The sequence below is a fragment of the Mesocricetus auratus genome, unplaced genomic scaffold (genome assembly GCF_017639785.1).
Source record: "Mesocricetus auratus isolate SY011 unplaced genomic scaffold, BCM_Maur_2.0 Super-Scaffold_100019, whole genome shotgun sequence".
Lineage (NCBI taxonomy): Eukaryota > Metazoa > Chordata > Mammalia > Rodentia > Cricetidae > Mesocricetus > Mesocricetus auratus.
The window spans coordinates 2,285,780-2,309,269 of NW_024429200.1; the positions used below are offsets into that span (position 1 = coordinate 2,285,780).

A 23,490-nucleotide genomic window follows, 5' to 3' on the forward strand; every position below is an offset into this window, starting at 1 on the left:
CCTTATATTCCTCTCTAGTGCTGGGATTAAAGGCGTGGATCCCAAGTGCTGAGGTCATCTTTGTGTGAGCTGTTTCTCTTTCATCTCCCCGCTCTTCCAGAAAACCCTCACACTAAGTGGTTCACAGCTGCATGCAAGTTCGGCTCCAGGGGAATCTGTCATCCTCTCTGGTCCCCGAAGGCATCCACACATGTGACATACACTCACACACAAATGAGAGAACAATTTAAAGAGTGTAAATGCAAGTAGATACATGTACGTGTGTGCTTAGGTGGAGCCTACAGTAGGGAGTTCTAGACTTTCTGGATTGTGTGTCCCAAGTCTTACATCTTCTGTAGGCATTTGCATTTTAAATTGCAACATGTAATAAGAACTGAACCAGCACGCTACGGATGTTTTAAAGCATTCACAAAACAAAATGAGTGCTACTTTAAAAAAGTAAACAATATTTAGAAAATACTTTTATTTACTAACAGTAAAAAGTCCTAATTTCTCTCAGTAAAGATTATTTTATTGAAAACAATGTAATTTAATATGTTCAGTAATTTGAAAAATCATTCTTCAGCACATTATTTTGAACAAAAATCACATAGTGATAAACATTTCTAAACATCCATTGTCAATTTCTCTTCATAGTGTATTTCTTTTAAAATGTCAGTCAATATCTCTTATAGCTTAAAAAAAAATCACCTTTAGGGCTGGAGAGATGGCTCAGAAGTTAAGGGCACTGGCTGCTCTTCCAGAGGTCCTGACTTCAAGTCCCAGAAACCACATGGTGGCTCACAACCACCTATAATGGGATCTGATGCCCTCTTCTGGCATAAAGGCGTACATGCAGATAGAGCACCCATATACATAAAATAAATAAATATTTAAAAAAATCACCTTTAGCTTAGAGACGCATGAAATTCATCTCTTTCTGTGTATCACCTAGGTGTCTGGATCAGTCAAGTTCCAATGAGAAAATAAAACTAATGCAGGGTTCTGAAGCAGGGAGGCGGCTAGTGCAGGGTACCAGAGGGCTGCAGGTGTTAGGAGTTAGGGGTGTTTGCAGCCGCACAGCGTTTCAGCGTATAGGAGCATGCTCGTTTCTGTCACCTGGGGCAGAAAAGTGCATGGGTCCCTCTGTGGTTGACCTCAGAGGACAGACAGGTGGCTTGGAGGCCAGTGGAGAACATTAAGTCTACCACAGTCCCCATGGTCACTGAGCACTGCCTGCCAGTGACATCAGCTTGTCCTCTTCCCTGAGGCTGTGCTTGATGCACTGGCAGGAAGAGACACCTCACCCAGAACCTAGGAGGCAGAGTTGGGCGAGTTTCCCTAGTTTCTATGGCATGCAGGGGGGCCTGTGAGGATGTGGGGATGAAGACCGGTACCCAGACTACAGAGCTGCAGCATCCGTCCTGACAGCCTTTGCCAGGGAGGGTGGGCAGAGAGCAGTCCGTGTCACTTGTACACTGCCAGCTCTCTGGAGGAGAGGCTCAGGCCTATCCTCACTCTGTGGTTTCTACAGTTACTTAAAGGTCTAGATTCTAATCAGATTTTTTTTTCCCCAGACATGCTGGTCTGGAACTCACGTTGTAGGCCACACTGGCCTCACTCAGACTTATGGGGATCCTCCTGCCTTAGCCTCCATGTTACAGGGCATGCCACCATGCCCAGGTGAGGCCTTACTTTTAATCAAATCCATCCTGTTGATAGCAACCTGTAGCATGTAAATCGCAGGACATTACAGTCAGGAGAAAACATGACTTATTAATGAGCAAGCTGAACACGCTACGTGCAAGCAGGAACAAGCTGTTCTTTTCCCCAGTCACAGGAACCTCCAAGGTGACTCCTTCCTCTCCTGTACGAACTGGAGGTGGTTCACACAGCTTTCCCAGACATGCCAGACCATCTTTGGTTCTGGAAAAGTCCAGTCTGTATCACACTGAAACACCAAAGCTAACTGGATGAAATGTTTCCCGGCGCCTACTGAGGTGCCCCAGGCTTAACTGTGGCCAGGAGCTCTGAACTTGGTCAAGCTGGTCTGCCGAGCTTCTCAGACAAGCGCCTCTGCTGAAAGTGGTCAAGGCCAGCAAGGAGCACCCTTCAGCCAGCAAGGAGCACCCTTCTTCCTCATGAGTGCTCCCATCAATCTGCTGCAATGGTACAGTGCTTTCTACACCTGGATGAAATTTATAGCTGTAACAGGCTCTTTTGGGTCACAAACAGGTTAAGTTTTTGTGATTTTTTTTCTTACTATAGTGATTTTTGTCTCTCTTTCTAGGTATCAAGTCTCATCCACTGTCAAATCAAAACACCAAATGTCATGTCACTGAAGACTCTGCTGTGCCAGCTGGGAGCTGTGTGGCAGAAGGGTCATAGGTCAGCATCCTTTCTGCTACTCACACTCCCCTCCTCCGGATTTGCTAGCGTCAGTGCCAAGGACGCAGAGGCCAGGTCTCCCTCAATCATTAGAGCTGGACGCTGGGCAAGCGTCATTTCTAGTGGCAGGCTGGGAGTGCTGCTTCTCCTCTCGTAGTACTTTTTCACGGGTTCCCAGTCACTCACTCCTGTAGGGTCCTCCCTAGCTGCATGCTAGGATTTGTGCCCCAATCCTTCATTTGCTACCAGCTCTCCCTTCCACTGGCCCCTGCCATTCCTCCGAGTGCTCCCTTCAGCTGGGTCAACAACCCCCCCCGCAGTACGGGAACCGGAGCATTTCTTCTTGAAAATGGTCAAACTGGCCTCTCTTCCTCGGTGAGGCACATGGAGACTCCGAGAATGCCAATGATTCTGGTCTTCTGGAGGCGCTGGTCACTGACCTGGAGACTTTTAGGGCTGCATCTGATACCAATCTCCACGACCCTCAAAGTCGAGAAGGTGTCCTGGTCGCATTGCCAAGGTCCTCTTGAAGGCTCCTCACTGGGTTGGAAGTGAAGAGTTGCTGCCAGAGAAATGCTCTCCTGGTCCATGGTAGAGCCCAGAGGTGGACGGAGGACGGGCAACATGGTCTCTGAGCGTGGGCCGCACAGGCCATCCAGCTCTTCCTTCCCTCAGAGCTTGGAAGGACACTATCGTCTTGTTCTCGGTCTCTGGTGAAGCTGACACAGCAAGCCCCATTTTAGTGAGAGAAGTTACCATGGCTAATGTCTTCCTTATGAATGCCTGTTCTTGAAGCACGCTATCTGACGGGCCAGAGGTGTCACACACGTGTGCCTTATGAACTGGGCTGTGTGGAGATAGTTAAACAGAACTATTAACTATTTTTATATTGCATTCTTACCTGGGTATTTCAATGAAAATATAGAGGATGTAGTTTCCACATTAGTACAATCAGATGTGCAGAGATTTCTGTCAATATAGAACATCTTAAAGTATTTGTGTAAGCTTTTAACATAAAAAAAAAACACTTTTCTGGCCATTTGGTGGTGGTGCACACCTTTAATCCCAGAACTGGAAGGCAGAGGCAGGCAGATCTCTGAGTTCAAGGCTAGTCTGGTCTATGGAGTGAGTTCCAGGACAGGCAGTGTGACACAGAGAAACCCTGTCTCAGAAAACAAAAAAACCACCCAAACAACAGCAAAAACCTGGAACCACTTTTCTGATGCCTGATCTGGCTGAGACAAGTGGGAAGGTCCGAACACTCAGAGGTCAGGAGGAGGAGGGACAGGCAGGAGACCCGGCTGCAGCATTCCCCAGACGGTCTATACTGACAGGAAAGGGAGGGCTGGCTGCATTTCGACTTGCCCAGGAAGCCAAAGTGAGCAAAGCCCCAGAACGGCACTGCAGGAGGTCAGGCCATAGATTCCTACAGAGCGCCGGGCCTCAAGGAGAGAATGTCTTGCTGGGAATGAAAATAAAACAAAAAACCTAGTCATCGGTGGCTTTTTCCTAGGATTTTTCTGTCACTTGAAACTCTGGGTAAGTGATATACATTAAAATTCATTCTATGTGGTCCCCAAATCCTGAGCTAAAAACCTAGTTTGGAGTGGTGGTCTTGGGTTAGTAACGGCCCCAGAACCTGGAAGGTGCAAACTCAGATCCTCCTTTTAATAATGGACTTTAGCCAGGCATGATGGTGCACATCTTCAATCCCAGCAGAGGAGGGGGACCTCTGTGAGTTCAAGGCCAGCTTGGTCTACATAGTGAGTTCTAGGACAGTTAGAGCCCCACAGAGAGACACTGTCTCAAAAAAGAATAGTAATAACAACATACTTTAGGGCTGATGAGATGGTTCAGTGCTTAAGAGCACTGACTGCTCTTCCAAAGGACTTGGGGTTCAATTCCCAGCAGCCACATGTCTGTAATTCCATTTCCATAGGCTATGACACGTCTTCTGGCCTCTGAGAAGCGAATCATGTAAGGGGTGCACAAATACATGCAAGGAAAAAAACTACACCCGTATGCATACACGTTAAAAAAACACACACACTTTAAATCCAGGACTCAAAGGAATCATGGCTAACGTTCCAAAGTGTAGAGATCTGTGTCTAACGACACAGGAGTGTGGGAATGCACTCTGTAAACAAGTTACAGAGTACAGTAAGCAGAAAAAGCAGACTCGTGGTTTGATTAGTGCCTGACCTGGGGTCTGTGTTTTGCTCTGGGACAGGTCTGGTGGTCCCAACTGACTTGCTGGCCTCAGGATCATATCACCATCTAAGAAAGTCGATAAACCCAGCAAAACACAGAAACATGGTTTAAAATAACTCATTATATCAGTCAGTGGTAGCACATTTCTTTAATCCTAGCACTCAGGAGGCAGAGGCAGGCTGATCTCTGTGAGTTTGAGGCTAGCTTGGTCTACAGGGAGAGTTCAGGGACAGGTTCCAAAACTCAAAAAACAAAAAACAGAAGAAAAAGACATGGGAAATATGAAAAAAAAGACAACACAAAGTCTCAGCAAACAGAAAATAGATGCAGTTAAGAGAATAAAGAAATCATGAGTGAGACCATTTAAAAACAATAAAAATCACCAACTCCAAGGCCTCCTGGAGCACCAAAAGAACAGGAAAACTAACCCTGGACACAAAACAGGGATATTGGAGAGCACCAGAACAAAGAGTTAGTATGTTCTACAAACAGAAGCCCCGAGAGGGAAAGAGAGTGATGCAATTATACTTTCAAGTGATAAATGAAAAATAACAACTATATTCAGTTCAACTGCTTTTTTTTTTTTTTGAGACATGATTTCTCTGTGGCTTTGGAGCCTGTCTGTCCTGAAACTAGCTCTTGTAGACCAGGCTGGTCTTGAACTCACAGAGATTCATCTGCCTCTGCCTCCCGAATGCTGGGATTGAAGGCGTGGCCACCACCGCCCGGCAGTTCAACAGCTATTTAAACATTAGACTTGGAAAGTTTAGTCCACAAAAGGCCCATCTGGAAACTTTCCTGAAATACACAATTTTAAGATAAATTGGGAATACACTAATATATTATACTTAATATATGACTTAACTGGCACACAAAAAGGGGAAAGGTAGAAGATGAGTAATAAGATGCCATTTTATCCCTGTGAGAATAGGTTAGGCATAATTTACAAAATGGACACTAGGGGCTGGAGAATGCAGCTCTCATAGAGGACCTGAGCTCCGTTCCCAGGGCTGATGCCTCCTGTAGGTTCAGCTCCAGGGCATCTGGCTACACATATATGCAATCAGGAAAAGCACTCACACACATAAAAACAAATATATTTAAAAATTACAACCACAATGAGTACATACCCAGTGACAATCAGAGTTCTTTGAAAAAAATTAGCGAGGAATGACAGGATTGAATAAGAGGGAGAGGATGTACATAAGCAAAATGGAGTGTGAAAACAGAGAAAAAAATCAAAGATTATACAACTAAATGGAATTGTGAGTGTATTTCTAAGAATTTTCTCTGAGTGTTGCTTATATGTCAATATTATGGGAAAATACTTGAAATAATTCAACTTGTTCATATGACCTACATTCCCAAGTAACTTTAATTTCATAAATAATATTCATCAAAACGGTAAGCAGGCTCAAGTCTGTAATGCCTGGACTGGGAGGAGAGGTCAGTCTGAGCCTGTCTCAGAAAATACAAATAAAATTAGAATAAGCTCCACACTTAATAACGTCTTGATAGACACAATGCTCCAAGAAACAAGAGTCAAAGACCTAGGTGAGGAAATAAAAGCATCGCTGTCTTGGTAGATTGTCTTCAGCGGGGCTCGAGGTGCAGTTCAGCGGCCCGGTGCTTACTGGGTAGTCCCAGCCCCTAAGCTCAATACACAGAACCTCAGTTCTGAACCACTTAGATTTCACTACATTTCGCTGGAAATCATGTAATAAATAAAAAACAGGAATTACTCGACTATAAAAGCTTAGTGCCGCCGGGCGGTGGTGGCGCACACCTTTAATCCCAGCACTCGGGAGGCAGAGGCAGGCGGATCTCTGTGAGTTCGAGGCTGGGCTGGACCGACAGCCTCCAAAATAATAGAGAGAAACCCTGTCTCGTAAAACCAAAAACAAAATCAAAAGCTTAGTGCCAGGATGGAGCTTGGGTGTCAATCTCATGCTTTCCATGTGTGAGGTTCTGGGTTCAAATCCCCAATACCACTTCCACCAAAATTTAAGTTCAGTAAAGGTAATGGGTGTATAATCAAATATGAAAAATTAAGCCGGGCGTTGGTGGCGCACGCCTTTAATCCCAGCACTCAGGAGGCAGAGGCAGGTGGATCTCTGTGAGTTTGAGACCAGCCTGGTCTACAGAGTGAGTTCCAGGACAGCCTCCAAAGCCACAGAGAAACCTTGTCTCGAAAAACCAAAAAGAAAAAAAGAAAAAAAGAAAAATTAGTGGGTATTTGGGTGTGGCAGTGCAAGCCTGTAACCCAGCACTCAGGAAACTGAATCAGAACTTTCTGCTCAAGGCCACATCTTGCCACAAAAATAGCAGTGAGGGAGGCGGTGAGGAAAAGGAGTAATTATGTCCAGGGCTGGGGTGCTGGCTCAGTGGTAGGGAGTGCCTGAGCCCCATTTCTGGCAGAGCGAAAAAGACGGAAAAGATGAGGAGGAAAAGGGGGAAAGCAAAGAGGACAGTCAATGGCAGACAAGTGCCTTGTTGCATGTTTGCATCACTCAGAAGAGGAAGAGAGGCAAGGGAGGAGGGAGACCGAGCCACACGGACAGGAGTCAACAGCGTGTGAGCAGTGTGCAGATTCCACAATAGGGCTGGGAGAAGACAGCAGGAGCCCAGAGTCGGAGGCTCATTTAAACACCATAAAGTCCAACACACCTTTCCTCGGGCTTTTCCCGGGAAGAGAATTCTATCCTGCCACCCTCAAATCTAGTGCTGCTTTTTATTATTTTACGTGTACATGTGTTTTGCCTGCATGTATGTCTGCACAGCGTGTGTCTACCAGAAGAGGCGTGGAATACCCTGGAGGTTGCAGATGGTTATGAGCTGCCTTGTGGGTGCTGGCAGCGAATCCTGGATCTTCTGGAAGAACAAGTGATCTTACAGTGCTGATCCCTCTCTCCAGCCTCCCTCCCTCCCTTTCCTTATTATTTTCTCTGCCTAGCCGCCAACCCTCCCAAACAACTCCTGCTTTGACATTTGACAGTCTCTGTGTGGACAAGATTGACCTCAAACTCAAGATCCTTCTTCATCTTTTTCACTGAGAGGGTCACAGACGTGTGTGTGGTCACGCTTGACTAACAGCGCTCTTTAGCACAAGTAACAAAAGCCAAGTAGAGCCGGGCGTTGGTGGCGCACGCCTTTAATCCCAGCACTCGGGAGGCAGAGACAGGCGGATCACTGTGAGTTCGAGACCAGCCTGGTCTACCGAGTGAGTTCCAGGACAGATTCCAAAACAACACAGAGAAACCCTGTCTCGAAAAACAAAAAAACAAAAAAAAAAAAACAACAAAAAACAAAAAAAAACAAAAAACAAAAGCCAAGTAACAGAGGCTAGGATATTTTCATGAACTATACACCAAAAACCTAAAGCATAGTATGTAAGACCTCTAAGAGAAAAACAGAGAGCACAGAGGGTGTAAATCATCTGAAAAGATCAACAAACCAATACACAAACATTTCTCTGTTTTTTGGTTTTCCAAAACAGGGTTTCTTTGTGTAGCCCTGGCTATCCTGGAACTCCCTCTGTAGACCAGGCTGACCTTTAACTCACAGAGATCCACCTGCCTCTGCCTCCTGAGTGCTGGCATGTGCCACTAATGCCAGGCCTGTATTCCATTCTTAAACCACTGTACAAATTTAATCCTATCTAAATAAAAATTCCAGTTTTGTGGTGACTTGAAGGAGAATGGTCTTCATATGCTCATATATTTCAATACTAGGTCCCTTGCTGGTGGAACAATTTTGGGAGTGATTAGGAGGTGTGGCCTTGTGTCACTTTTTGTGGGTTTTTAGGTTTTAAAAATCAACACCAGGCCCAGTTAGTTCTCTCTCTCTCCCCGCCTTGTGCCTGTGGATCAGGTGTGAGTTCTCAGTTACTGCTCCAGTGCCGTGTCTACCTGTTTGCTCCCATGCTCCCCACCATGATAATGGACTAAGTCCTCGGAAACTTAAGTGCTTTAAAAAATTGCCTTGGTCATTGTATCTTTTCACAGCAATAAAAAAGTAATTAAAACAAGGTTTGAAAACTTTTATGTGTATAGGTATTTTGCCTGCATGCTTATCTGTGCACTCTATGTGTCTGGTTCCCCAAGGAGGTCAGAGGACATTGACCTCCCCGGGACTGGAGTTACAGATGGTTATGCGGCTGCTGGACATCCCATCCCGGCCCTTTGGAGGAACAGCCAGTGCTCTTAACTCCCAAGACTACTCTACCCGCCCCCTTCAGCTTAATTCTTTAATCCAATGTGATTTTTTTCTTCGTTTTGAGAAAGGGTCTCACACTGTGTATCTCTAGTTATCTTGGAACTTGGTATTTACACCAGGCTGGCCTTGAACTCACAGAGATTCACCTACCTGTCACCAGAGTGCTGGGATTAAAGGCACGTGCTATTATACTTTAATGTGTATGAGGTGTTGCTTGCATGTATGTCTGTGTACCACGTGTATGCCTGGTGAACACCCAGGTAAGAAGGGAGCACTGGACCCCTCGGAGCTGTGAGCTGCCATGTTGGCTCAGCTGGGTCCTCTCTGTATGAAAAAGAGCCGTAACTACTGAGCCACTTCTCCAGCCCTACGCCACGTGAAACTTACACGACAGTAAAAATCTACAGGTGCTTCACTCAACACAGGGGGGGCAGAGGACAACTGAGGAGTCCGGGTGAAGCCGACTGTAAACCCATAGGAGTGACAAGCAGTGCTAGTGTAGAGGGACAAAGTCCCATGGAGTCCCATGTCCTCAGAGCGCAGAGCCTTCTTTCCATGAGAACTGGGCAGAGGACAAAACTGGCACTACACGTTGATGCCGGAGGATGCACTCGGTGGCCTGGGGGGGGGGGGGGAATCCTTAGGAAATGAAATAGCAGGTGAGTGACAGAGGAGAAGCTAGAGATAAGCGAAATCTTCCCTGTGGTCTGGGACAGGGAATATGTTAGAAACAAGGCCTGAGAGCACCCACATATTCTCATTCTCATCTCCCCGACCTCTTTGTGACCAGGGTTCATCATGTAGCGTAGGCTGGTCTCAAACTCGCAATCCTCCCGCTTTGGTCTCCTGAGGGTGTGCCACCACACTTGCTAAGCTTGACTATTAAAAAAGCAAGGATTTCTGTTCAGTAAAGGATGCCATGTGGGGAATGGATAATATGACATCCAACCAGGCAGTGGTGGTGCACGCCTTTGATCCCAGCACTTGCGAGGCAGAGGCAGGCGGATCTCTGTGAGTTCGACGCCAGCCTGGTCTACAAGAGTTAATTCCAGGACAGCCGCCAAAGCCACAGAGAAACTCTTTCCAAAAAAAAAGACAGACATCCAAGACTGGAGAGAGAGTGGTGTCTACAATGAAGACAGAGGTGCAACAGAAAAGCAAGCAAAGATGAACAAGTAATTCCCAGAAAGCGAGTCTTCTTTGTTCTTGTTTTATTTTTTTCTGGTAACGAGGAACTGAGGATAACCTAGGGTAGCGGCCTCTAGGGAATGAGCAGTTTACAGTGGGTTAGGATACACACTTAGGAAGACAGATGCAACAGTCCACAGAAGCACACAGTACATGGAACAATGCAGATTAACCCAACAGAAAAGGCAGGAGACATTTGTAGCAGAGTATCGATTGTATACATTAAAACTGTACGCGTGCAAAGTAACGCTACCTACCAAGATGCATGAGCAAGGGAACGTATCAAAACAGGAAAAGATGCTTGCAGGACGGAGCAGGACTAAGGATGGACAGAAGGATAAAGTGTGTAGTCTGGGAAGAGACTGCTTTTGAATTGACACGTTATAAGCCGTACATGCTTACATACGGTTTGGAACTGAGACCAGCAGCAGGTAGGTTACCTGTGAAGAGACGGACCACTAGATAAAGCTTCCCCTGCACCAGGGGAACTTTAAAGACTGCTTAGGCACACAAGATTCCCCTTCCTTTGTAAGTCAGAAGTGTCTGTCTGACACCTGTGATGAAAGCATTCTGGGTGGGTTTTTATCCAGACCTCTGTGCTAGCTAACCAGTGATCACAGCATGTTTTCACATGACCGTTTCACTTCTGTGTTTTGGAGAAACGGGAAAGAGGAAGCACGCATTGAGAAGCAAAGACAGGGAAAAGGATGTCCACATGTCTAATCCAACCACTCTCACGGTGGGGAAACCAGGCAAGAACACATGTGCAGCCAGAGTTCCTAGTGCAGCCATGTGAACCTGCCTGTCTAATGACAACTTGTTCTCCACATACTAGCAAAAAAATCAGTGGGAGACGGTGAAGGGACACACGCCAGGACACAGTGGTAAATACACACAGAAAAGGACAAGCCACGCCAAGGCACGTGTGGATGGCACACCAACTTCTGAGATGACAAGATGTACACAGACCTAGTGAGCCCGCAGGCTAGGACTCTACCGTCTGCCCTCATCTGCCACTCAAACGGACACCTCCCAGCACACGCACTTGCCGTTTCTTTCTGACTGCCAATTTCTCATCTGTCCTCCGCGGTGTACCTAAAGCTTTCTCCATGTCTTGGAGTCTCTGTTGCTCTAGGACAGAACTCCAGTGGCAACGGAGCACATTTTTGTACACAAAGTTTGAGTGATTCTTGACAACTGTATATTGTCAAGTGATTGCAAACTGTTTAGGAACACAACGAGCAGGCTGTGTGCCCTTTCTTTGTCTATGGTGCCTGGGTACAGTAAAACACACTCTCAACCCCTGATGACAGTGGAACCTCTATACACTCAAGTTAGCGCAGTAACACAGGAGACATGAGTAATATTTACAGTACTCTTTATTTAATACAACAAACACATAACATGTACAAAAAGAAAACACTCATGTAAAAGATCCTGCCATAAAGGATAGGCAGGAAACATCTATTCTGAATCAAATAAGGCTCTTATTTCAAAATGGGTTTGCTAGTTACACATGGAATATGAACAGAGCTGCCACAAAGAAAAACCAACTGAAGTCCCTGCACTGAAGGAGTGTATCATGGGCCAGTGCAAGCTCACATTCAGGAATGTTTATGTTCCCACATCCAAAATTCCCAAGGGGTCTCATGACATGGGAGGTTCTTCTGTTGTTAGTTTCTGTTTGTTGGTTTTGTTTTTTCCTAAACCTGCCCTTCTTTTTTTACTGAGGAAAGTTGTGAGTACTAAAATCAGGAATTGGTGAAGTGTAGAAGCTTTAGTGCCAGAATTTAAAGGATGCTGGAAGTAGACCCAGATCGAGACAGCGAGATGGCTGTGGAGAAGGAAGGGCTTGGGGTCTAACATGCTCCCATTTGCTAGCACTGCCGAGACCACGGGAAAGGCAGGGAAAGGCCTCCTCCTTGCTCAGTGCAGGGTCAGGGGCAGCAGAGTGTTCATATTCCCGCTGAGCTTAGCTAGAAATTCAACAAGCACCAGTTTGTCTTAAAAGAGCCACACACACACACACACACACACACACACACACACACACACACACACACACACACACCATCGCCACCCCCTTTTATTAAATTTATTTATTTATTTACTAAAATAATACAAAAAAAGGGAGACAGGTATATTTACAAAACTCCATGGCTGGTACAGTACATAATTTTTAAGACACACTAAATGCTACAATCTTTCAGGTCCTGAGATTATTACAAATACCAACTCAAAGCTTGTGTTCAGGTCCAGTTTTTAGAGGAAAAAAAATCCCAAAGTATTAAGTCACACACTTATTTGAAATACAGCATATATTCCTTCAAGTTAGCAAAAACACACCTTCCTACAAGCAGATGCAGCACAGTAGCTGGGGCCTTTCCCTAAGGACCATCAACGCCTCAGGCTCCATTCCCAGAGACTGGCTCGCAAATGTGCATCTGTGTAGGGTGGAGCTTACGGGAGAGTGGACACTCATGGTACAAATAACAGTTTTTCCTTCTGCTACTAAACAAAAGTCTCCCCTTACCTAGACCTTAACATAGGGTTGGAAATATGTGCTTCACCAGACTAAAATCCAGATTCTTGTTTTCCAGTTATAGCAAATAGGTCTGCAGTTCCATGGTATTCTTAAAATTACAAGCCTTGCTCACAAGCAGAGAGAGAAAACACTCATCTCCTAATCACCTAGGTTAGACTTAACTTCATTACTTGGGGGCAAAATTTTCGCCAGCCAGAGATTTCTTTTCCTCTCCTTAAAGTGTGACACAGTTTAACCAGAGAAACCTTGGGGAGGATCAAATGAGCATCCTCTCCTCCAACAACAGTTTAGCACTCCAGTACTTCCTAGAGTAAGATAGTTTCTCAGTGACAGTTGACAATAGATCACTACAAAGCTTGGCTCTCTTCTTTGGATGCTAACTACAAACCAGAGGAAGCTGTGTGGGAGGGAAACCAACCCCTACCAGGGGAAGGCCCTTGATGATCACACGCCAAAAAAGGATATATAATCCCTATGGAGGCAGAGTCGAATGTCAAAAAAGCTGGCCAAAGTTGGCTCAACTTTCTAACTATTTAAAACAAACACTTTTGTTAACTGACAAAAAATTTATTTCCCTTTTTATGTTTCTAGCTAAAATTAGGCTAATCCTTGGTAGTTTTTGGTAATTTTACCAGTGTGGGGGAAAAAGCAATTTTCTGACAGTGCATAAGGTTTCTGCAAACAGTAAAGGAAAGCAAGAAAGGAAGAAAGTTTATGGTCGTTAAGTACAGAAAATACAATACGGCTGTAAAATTTTAAGTACAAGTTGTCATGAGGGCAATGGTTAGTCTTGGTTGCTGTCGATTTCTAAAATGGACTCTGAAGACAGATGGAGCTGCTGACTTTTACGTTATCTCAGGTAAGACATCTTTTCTGATGACAGCCAGAGTTCTACCACCAAGCATCCACCAGCCAGACTCAGAGTAAGACACAATTATGTAACTATCAGAAGCAAAAGAATTTTCTGGGGAACTTAAAATTGGGGCTAAGGATTCAATGGTCTGCTTGGCTCAGACAGACCTTAGCAAAAAAGCTCTGTTCTAGGCGAGACACAGAAAAGAAGCAAGCCAGACTATTATGAGCTCCTAATGAAGATTGTACTTCTTTTGACAAATCCTGAAAGGTACTGGTATTATGTAAAAATGTGATCTATTATTGTTATCTTGCACTGCTGGATAGGGACCTCCAGACTTTGCACATGCTGAGCAAGAGCTCTACCACTGAGCTACACCCTCAGCCTATGAGACCTATTTTTTAATATCAACGAGAAGAGGAAAAGTCCCAATCATCAGTAATCTGTAAGTTCTGGACTATGTATAGAACCTTAATTGTACTACTGAGACTTCAAAATGATCCTACCAGTTTGGGTAGCAGTGTAAAAACTACCCCTAGTTTGAATGGCAGCTACATGAAATGGGGATACAGAGGAAACAGAGAAGCAGCAACATCACAACACAAGGAGATCACAAACAATCACTTTAAAGCAAATGGTAGAGTGTGCAAGTGTCATTTAGCATCAGGCTAGTCAAAGGTATCTCCACCACACCGTAAAGATGACCTATGCTTTTGTCCTCCGCTAAGATATAAACTGTCCCTACACTATCGTTGTGTGTGGTGGGGACAGAGGGCAGATGGAAAAGTGAGGGAGAGGGGGGTGTGGGATCCATTTCCCTAACCCTCCCTAGATTCAACAACAACAACTCACACTGGAGAGGAGCGAGTGGCAACTTCAGAGTTCCACCCCAAAGGCAAGAATGAAGACTACAAGAAATGAAGAATTCAACACTAATATTTGAAGCTGTTTTCAGGGAGAGCCTGAGCCAGCATTTTAGCTCTGTCAGCCAAAACACTACACTTCTCAGAATTACAATGGGTGACTTCATCAAAGCGCAAACATGATCCACGACACTAACTCTAGGTCTGCACGGGCAAAGGATCTTCAGCTGGCTTGTTATGTAAAGTTCACATTTTAGGGCACATAACACAGACAACTTACCTATTTTAGGCTGCTGTCACTCTTCCCCAGAGGAAATGCACACACATTCAACAACACCCCTAACCCTCATTACTTTGGGTTGAAATCTTAACATTTGTTATTGCGGAGTGGAACAAGAAGGAAATGTGGAAAGCGAAGAGTATGCTTATGTACGCAGCTGATCCTCAGAGGCTATGAGCTAAGGCCTCATGTGGAGGAGAGAGAGAGAGAAAAAAAAAAAAAAAAAAAACACCAGAAAATCCCCTAGGACTAGAGAATGACCAGGTCTGAGCCAGTTCTGGGGTCAGCCCAGATGTGCTGGCTGCTTAGGCCTAGTGTTTTCTCCTAACTCACTTGAGCTGGGTAATTGTTCCTCAACACCCTGTACTCTCTTTGCTGACCCTGAATATGTGCTGTAATTTAAACTCACTCATACTACAAAAACTGCAACATCCATTTGTTCCTGTTATTTTAAAGAAAAACACTTTATGCATTATTACTTAGTATGCACAAATGGAAGGTGAGATAAAATGATCTTAATCTCCTCCCAGGAGCGAGGGAAATCATGTTTCCTCCTATCCTGACCATCTCTCCTTTGCCACAGCTAGGAAGTGAATTCTGTCATCCTTCTCCTATTTTCCTACAACCCAAGCAGCGATCGCTCTGATTTGCTCATGGGCTGAAGAAGCATGAGTTACAAAGTTAAAAGTATACACACTTGTCTAGGTGTAGGCTGCCCCATCCTCCAGGGCAAAGCTGGATAAACCTAGACACAGAAGCAGTGTGCAGGGTCTGACTTACTCTTAGACACGTTAAAAACTTAGCTTTCCATCACCAAGCAAGGAAATTAGGTTCAGAAGGCAGAAGAGGGAGGCTATAACCTTTCAGGATCATTTATCAGTAATCCAAACGTTATCTAACTTTACTTTCACAACCTTCAAAAACATCACACAAGTAATAATATCATAAAAGCTTTAAAAAAATCTATTGGTAGTTAAGAAACTTAGTGTCCTCTCCTTTGAGTTAATCTGAAACTAATAATTCTACCACACTACAAATATGGTATGTTTAAATATCAAATATGTATCTAAATTAAATTCCAGTGACTTTTTTTTTAAACATAAAGACCATAGGGTGCTCTTTATATCCACTATAAGGAAAACATTTGTTTTTCAACCTCTGCAGGAAGATAATACTATAATTATATAGGATGTTCTAGAAAAACTCAAAATATTTTTGAAATAGTAAAGTCTCTGATATCCCTGGGAGGTAGGCGATTATTATTATACCCAATTGTCTCATGGGTAATCTGAGGCACAAAGGTTAAATGACATCCCCCTAGATAAAGGAGTTTGGGAATTCACACTCACTACCGATCTTAGCTGCCTTGAGGACAGCTCTGCTACCAGGAGTTTCTTCTTTTAGCCACAAGTGTCATTTTCCAATTAATGATTTACTTAAGCGGGGTCCTTTGTAAATATGTGTACTGTTTAGAGAATTGGTTCAACTTAGTCTCTTTCAACGTGTCACATCTAAAAAGAAACTTAGATACTTAAAGTTATATTGTTTTGCTCAACAAAGATGTTTAAATGATCATGAAATCAGATCAAAATCTAATCATCTGGAAAATGAAGAGACTGAAAAATCTCTCAAGTATGTTGCAGATGAGTGTTTCCTCACTATCTAAAATCTAAGTTTATTGAAGTTTTAAAAGGTATTCAGCTCTATAATTTCTTAAAGACAATTTTCCAGAAGAAAACACCTTTTAATAATGACAATGGTGCTCCCTTCTTTCAAAGTGTATTCAGCTAGTACTGCATGGGGCTAGCTCTAGCCCTGCATGTGTTTGTTTGATCTTGTCTGCACAGGGCACTGTATCAGATTGACCCACAAGGTGCTCTCGCTATTCTGATGCTTCTTAACACACTGCTTCTGCCAAATTTGAAGGGGTAGAGAGAAGCGGATTACATCCAGAAATAGTGAGTCCACCGCGTTTATTATGCTTGCAATAACCAACATGTATATGCTTTATATATATAATGCCCTATATACACACACACACATACATATATTAACTTTTACAGATATTCAGAAGGGGAAGCCAGCATCATGTGCAAAGACTACTTCCCGATCTGCCCATCTGAACCAACCCAAAGCAATGGAAGAAACAAGGTAGAAGTTCTGCAATGTCAAAAGGGCAGTGCTTAGAAAGATTGCCACGGAACAGCTGTTCCTGGTTTATACACACACTGTGCATCTTGTTCTCGTGAGCATACAAAGCAGAAGGAAGAGTATTATTATAACATGACATGATTTTGGCAAGTCTGAGATTCTTTCTCCTGAATCCCCTGACTTAATCAGTATGTACTTGAGGGTGTCTGAAAAGTTTCTAAAGAGGGGAGAAAAAGAAAGAAATAAAAGGCACTTAACAAAGACAAAGGCCTGAATTGAGCATGGTTTAGAGGAGTAATATAAGCATTTTACCAGAGATAAGAAATTATTTACAAGGAGTTAAACTTTTCCTTTAAACTTTTATAAAATAAAATTGCATAACGTGTTTGTGATCATTTATCTACTACTGCACTTCTTTTCTGCTTTGTTTTTATAAAACCAAAAGCACCCCCAAAGCTAAAACACACAAAAGTCACACGTGTACAACTAAAGGTCAAAGTGCCCTTCGGAGAACGTTGGGTCAGCAGAAGCACTCATGCTGAAGCACAGGACAGCTCTCAAGTTTGGCCTGGATACAGAGTTTTCCATTATTCTATATTTCAATTTGAAAAATAAAACAAAATCCAACAAACAAAGCAAACAAATTCAAAACCTAGGTAATAATAACAACACAAGGGCCAGTGTGCTTTCACAGTACACCCCTAAAATAAAGTACCCTAGTTCTACACAGGGGTCAAAGTACATGACAGCATCTCCTATAAATAGAGAAGTTAAAGTCAACCAACACAGGCAAAGTCATTTTCCAAATGTAGCAGCAAGTAGGACAGATAACAGTTCTAGAGACAATCGCAAAGGACAGAGTTCTCAAAACGAATGGCAGTTACAATAACAGTAGAATTTTCATTTCAGAAAGTCTTGAACAAGTAGAGGTGGAAAGGGTTGTGGGAGAGGGCAGCCAGAGGAGAGAGAACAGGGGTGCCTGCCCTTTCCATCTCTGCATAGTAAACAGTTTAGATCTGCTTTGGGAAAAAATATCCTGGGTTATTATCAGTTCCAATAAGCTGTTTCCAAGCAGGTGTCAAACCCACAGTCTTCAAACAGGTATATGCCCAGTTCTTCCCCCAGTGTTGGGACCCAAATAACCCTTATTCAGTGTCTATGACACAAAACAATAGATTTGGGCTACTAACATCCATCAAAGGGGTGGTGGGCATGAAAAAATGTACTAACTGAATCGTCTTCATTTCTTCAAAGTATAAGGACTTTGCTACTATAGAAAAACTTGGCTTCTTTTCTCCAGAATGTTTTAAAATCATGATTTCTCACTTTGTTCTCAGAAGCATGAGAATTATAATTTAATTTTAATAGAAATTATTGCTTGCATTTATTTCAGAGGCTCTGAATGAGCTTGACACTTTGCTCCCAAACAGTCTCCAACTGAGGTCCAGCAGTGCTGTCTGAGGACAGCTCTGCTGACTGTTATTGCTTGTGAATACTGAGGATCACCTTGTACGTACGTAACAGCTTATACATCAGTGAAGGCAATTTTAAATGTAAGACAGTTGGAATCAAATACCTTAATCTTCCTGAATCAAGTACCCCATGAGTGGGATCTAAGTGTGCTGATTTACTTCTGCATTTGGATGTTGCTAATGTTCTTTAGCGATACACATTGCTCTACAGATATCCTTTCCAGTCATTCACCATTTGAAAAATAACATAATTTGACTTTAAGTGCAAAAATACAGTGTGAGTTGCAAGTCTCTGTTAAAAAATAACCAACTTATATGCTTGTTCTTTGTAATAAAAACTGTAAGGACAGGTAACCATAAAGTATGGACACCATTTTCAGTGTTATGATATAGAAAGAAATGTATTTACATGTAGAAAGGACTCTGATTCATCTGTATTACATGGAAGGTTGCTGAAGTGGGGAATCTTACAGCAGTCCTTAGGGAATCAAGACTGATAAAAACAGAACAGACTTTACGTCTTATATTCTCAGAGCCCAGGGCTTCAGGCAATTTTATAAAAAGACACAGGAAGCAGAATTACTAATCTTGTTCTTTTCTAATGATGGAAAAGAACCATCAGGGGCCTTCATATAGCATGGTTCAGAATGGATGGATTTAAAAAACTACAATTACCATTATCTGACTTTTAATAGCAATTGATTTATATGAATGTGTCTATGTAAACACACAAACACACAGGTATCAGCAGGAAGAGAGACTAATATGCACTGACTTATCCCTGGGAAGAGGAAATGAAGCCCAAGGCCATCTTCCTAAACACCACCCACCCCCAGAACAGCAGCCCAGGCAATATTAGCAGGCATGTTGGCAAAGAAGTCACCTGGTGCTGGAGTAAGCCAAGAGCTGAGTAGTTTCTCTAGGACACCTTTCGAATGAAACTTAACATGTTAAATTCAAGTCAAAGCTCTCTGCTACGTCCCTGAATCTTTCCAATTATCTACCAGGGCTCACAAAGCATCCATATTTGTTTTATTGGTAAACTAAATTACTACAGTCAAGAAATTATACCAATGATTCCTTTCCTTCCTTTTTTTTTTTTTTTTTTTTTTTTTTGAGACAGGGTCTCATTGTCAGCCCAGTGCAGACTAGCCTGGGTCTCGCTGCTACATACTCCAGGCTGGTCTCAAACCTGAGATCCTCCTGCCTCAGCCTCCTGAGTATTGGGATTACAAGCATGAGCCAACATACCCAGCTTCAATGGCTCTTCTGAACAATCATTTCCCCTTACTGTAATAAGTTCTTGGAACTAAAGTTTTCAGTTATTCACTGACTTTTTGCTATGAAGCACGTCAATGTGACTTTGAAGTCAAATTATAGGCATAAAAATCCTAGCAGATTTGTGATTGGTTATTATAGTCCTAGAGGCTTCTTGGGACTTCTGCTTATCAAAGGAAAATGGGGTCTGGTTAACACTCTCGTCTGTATAAACTTAATGAGAATATGAAAACAGTCTTGTTATTACCAGGTTAGTCTGTCATCATACACAAACTAAACTTATATCACTAAGAGCTTACACTATTCTTAGATAATTTGAAAATACTCAAAAGTTTAAAATTCAGGGGGACACCACAATGTAGTTGAGGGAAAATTAAATGTATCCAAAGAGAATTGTTATTTATCCCTTCACATCCTTTGTTGCCTCTATTCATATATAGAAACAAGAATTAAAGAATCTTAATTATCTGTAGGCTTACTTGAATATCAACATTGAGTAAACTCTAGTAAAACTTTCAGATTCCAAATGCTCCAAACATTTTTACTGCAAAGGATATGGGGCATAAAGCTTCATGTGACAGTTATAAAGGGAGGGTTCCCTTGTGCACAGTATTCCTACTGGAATTCATCCCTTTAAAACAGTATACTATTATGTATATGCCATTTGGTTGACCAACAAAGAAATAGATGCTGTGCACTCTTTGTATCAACAGCTCTGGTCACCTAAAGCACCACCAGTGAGGAGCACTGTGCAGTGGGGGACTGGACATCTGCAGTGGGGAGCACTGTGCAGTGGGGGACTGGACATCTGCAGTGGGGAGCACTGTGCAGTGGGGAGCACTTTGCAGTGGGGGACTGGACATCTGCAGTGGGGAGCACTGTGCAGTGAGGAGCACTGTGCAGTGGGGGACTGGACATCTGCAGTGGGGAGCACTGTGCAGTGAGGAGCACTGTGCAGTGGGGGACTGGACATCGGCAGTTCTTGGCAGGCCATAAGGGAGATGAGCAGCAGAGCAGCAAAGCAACGGCCCAACGACAAGACCCCATGTGTCAAGAGAAAACGCGAGCACTCAACTCTCGCACATCAGGACCAGAAATAAATACTAACCAGTCAATACTGGATGACAAGTCAGCTGCAGAAAGGAGTTCAGTACCTACTTCTGAATGGAGGATGAAATAGACCCTTTTACAAAAAGGGGATTATCTACATTTTGTCTGTTAAGAGCAACAGGCTCACTTTCCTGACTTTAAAAATCTAAAAGATACGGTGATATTTATCACTGTGCTACAGCAGCTTTGCTGAAGCATCTTCAGCCTTACATTGGGAACTGCTACACACTGGAGAAGATTCAAGCTTGCTCAGGACATTTGAGGGTACAGTGCTCTTCGACTACTGTCTGGAGAACATCGTGCGATTAACTGTGGCAAATCTGTCCACTACACAAACATGACTGATTCTCCTCAAACTGGCTAATTCTACTTTTAGTTGTTTTTATTATGCACTTATATGTAGAGTGTTCAGATCCAACCCCCGGGATGGATGACCATTTACCCAAATCCTCTCAACTTCCTTCTTTCTCCCCCAGGTTAAAAAAAATCAAATTGATACTTCTGTGGGTTTGACAGCTGAGTCTCTTTGAAGCAGGTTAACATGGGAGCTTTAAGAGACCAAAGGTCACTAATTTTGCACAAAAGCATTTCTTCCTCCTGCACCTGGTTTTGCTCAAGTAACATTTTCTTTCCTTTTCCTCCTCACCACAGTGCTTGGGACGAGAATGTAAACATCGACAGAAACAGCAGCCCTGTGACCACGTAAGACTTTCCCATCAGGTAGGTCCCAACAGCCAGCCAAATGATTCCTCTTGATTGCTGGGAAGTCACTGAGATTTCCGTGGTAACTTAGTGTCCCCTTTACTTTGGCCTCCATCTGAGAAAAGAAATGTTAAATTGATATGGGTTGGCATGTTGTAAAAAAGAAAACAAAAGAAAGAAAAAGAAAAATCAAGAAGAATCAGTTTATTGTGAATTACATTTCTAAAAAGATAACTCTTATTTCACATGGTGATAACATTATAGAAGTTGATTAAATATAAGACATAGAAACTCAGTGACTGAAAACTATATAAAAACTATTTCAGCAGGTGTTTAACCATGGACATAACCATGTCCAATGCTGGGTTATGGAGGGACCAATGACACAATGCCCACCTTCAAGGGACCTACCAAGTCTTTTGATTCTTTTGGAAGACTAGGTCAATTTTATTTTCTTGTAAGTGAAATTAAATACTTTGCCATAGTATGACATATGATAATTCCCAAGAATTACAAACACATCACATTGGTAGTGAAGAAAGTCCAACTATATATATGTATCTTTGTTTAGGTCCTAGCCTTGCAGCAGCATAGTTTCTCTATCTACTATGCTGTGGGCCTTCACTATTTACATAAAATATGTAACCACTCTATGTGATCCTTAGCCAAATACTTCTAAGATAACTGGAAGGAGAGAGAAAGGGGGTTACCCAGGCAAGAGAAGGACCCAATGACCCAGAGGCCAACAGAACATAAAATCTCTGTAAGTTCAGAGCCCTAGTAAGGAAAACGAGGACCCAATGACAAGCCAGGTCTGAGAAAAAAGGACAAGAAAGGGAAACTCTTCAAGGGAAAAGGAATGAATGGGGATCCTAAGTCACATGGCCAGATTCACTCATGTCATATCCAAGTATCTTGGAAAACATTAAAAAAAAAAGTTAAAAGTTATATTAACAGTTCTATCAAATAACTAGGGCCCTTTTCATTCATAGTAAGATATGTTATCGATACATTATGTACTGTAGAGAGAAATGATTTGATTAATGGAATAACCAAATTTATAAAATAGTAAGGTACTATTAAAATAGGATTTTGCTCAAAGTAACTTTGGTTAATTATCAAAATAAAATAATTCTATTATATAGACTGTGAAATTCTTTATACTAGAGTTTAGTGTAGCATGGCCCATGGCCAAATCTGGCCTACCATCTGTTTTTGTTAGTATAGTTTCATCGCAAGTCAGTTTTACTCACTTGCTTATAAATCATTTGCGGTTACTTTATATTACAATGATAAAGTCATATAGTTGTAAAAAAAGATTATAGAAACTGTAGAGCCCAAAGTAGTTAGTATGTGTGCCACCCAGGCTTGGTGGCACATGACACACAATGAGTTCAAGGCCAGCATGACCTATCAAGTAAGTTCCTGGCCTGGCAGGTCTGCACAGGGAGACGTCTCTGGAAATCAAAACAAAGAAAACTTTTTTGATTTCTGTTTTAGATAAGATTAGGATAAACATTAGCTGGCATCGATGGTCATGCCTTTAATATCAGCACTTGGGAGGCAGAGGCCGGTGGATCTCTGTGAGTTCGAGGCCTGGTCTACAGAATGAGTTCTAGGACAGCCAGGGCTACACAGAGAAACCCTGTCTCGAAAAACCAAAAAAGAATAAACACTAATGAGCTCTTACTTTCAACCATTTACCAGATGAGACTATTTTTATTAGATTCCCATAGGACATCCATTAAGAACATATATTCAGTATAATGGACTGGGGAAAAAAAACTGTGTGTGTGTGTGTATGTATGATGTACACGTACACACACACACATACACACACACTTCAGTGGAAGGTAAGAGAACTGATGGTATACATTTTTCAAACTGGCAATTCTACAATTTAAAATCCAAACTCAAGTTTAATGTCTTATATTGCATTTTTAAATGTAAAGTTTTAAACTTTAAACTTTAGTTATTTGGAAACTACTTAGTCTTCTTTTTCTTGTTCTGGAAGAGTGGTGTTGGCCAAGTAAGAAGACAGTTCCCATGGAGCTGAACTCTGGGGCCTTCTGAGCACCAAGGGCTGTTTGTCTACTCCCTTATAGGTGGTCACATTCATGCCATCCACCAAGGGCTCATGTCTCCACTGGATTACAGAACAGGAATATACCCAAACCAAAGAGAAAGAAGGTGTGTAGGGGGTATTTTCCTTCTCTCAAGGATGAGTCTTGGCAGCTGACCACAGGAATGATCAT

At 42.7% G+C, this 23,490-nt stretch overlaps 1 protein-coding gene across 5 annotated transcripts in view; it reads right to left on the reverse strand.

Annotated features, from left to right (window-relative positions):
- Positions 1–2,695: 2,695 nt before the first annotated feature.
- Ubn2 (ubinuclein 2) overlaps positions 2,696–23,490 on the reverse strand; it is an 84,761-nt gene continuing 63,966 nt past the window's right edge. For 4 of the 5 annotated variants that reach the window (XM_040728786.1, XM_040728784.1, XM_040728785.1 and 1 more), the window contains one exon: positions 11,343–21,350. In XM_040728786.1, the coding sequence (XP_040584720.1) occupies positions 21,301–21,350 (50 nt within the window). In that variant the 3' untranslated portion in view covers positions 11,343–21,300. Of the gene's footprint in view, positions 3,215–11,342; positions 21,351–23,490 lie in introns of those variants that run through there. The other variant, XM_040728787.1, reaches the window with a different exon arrangement.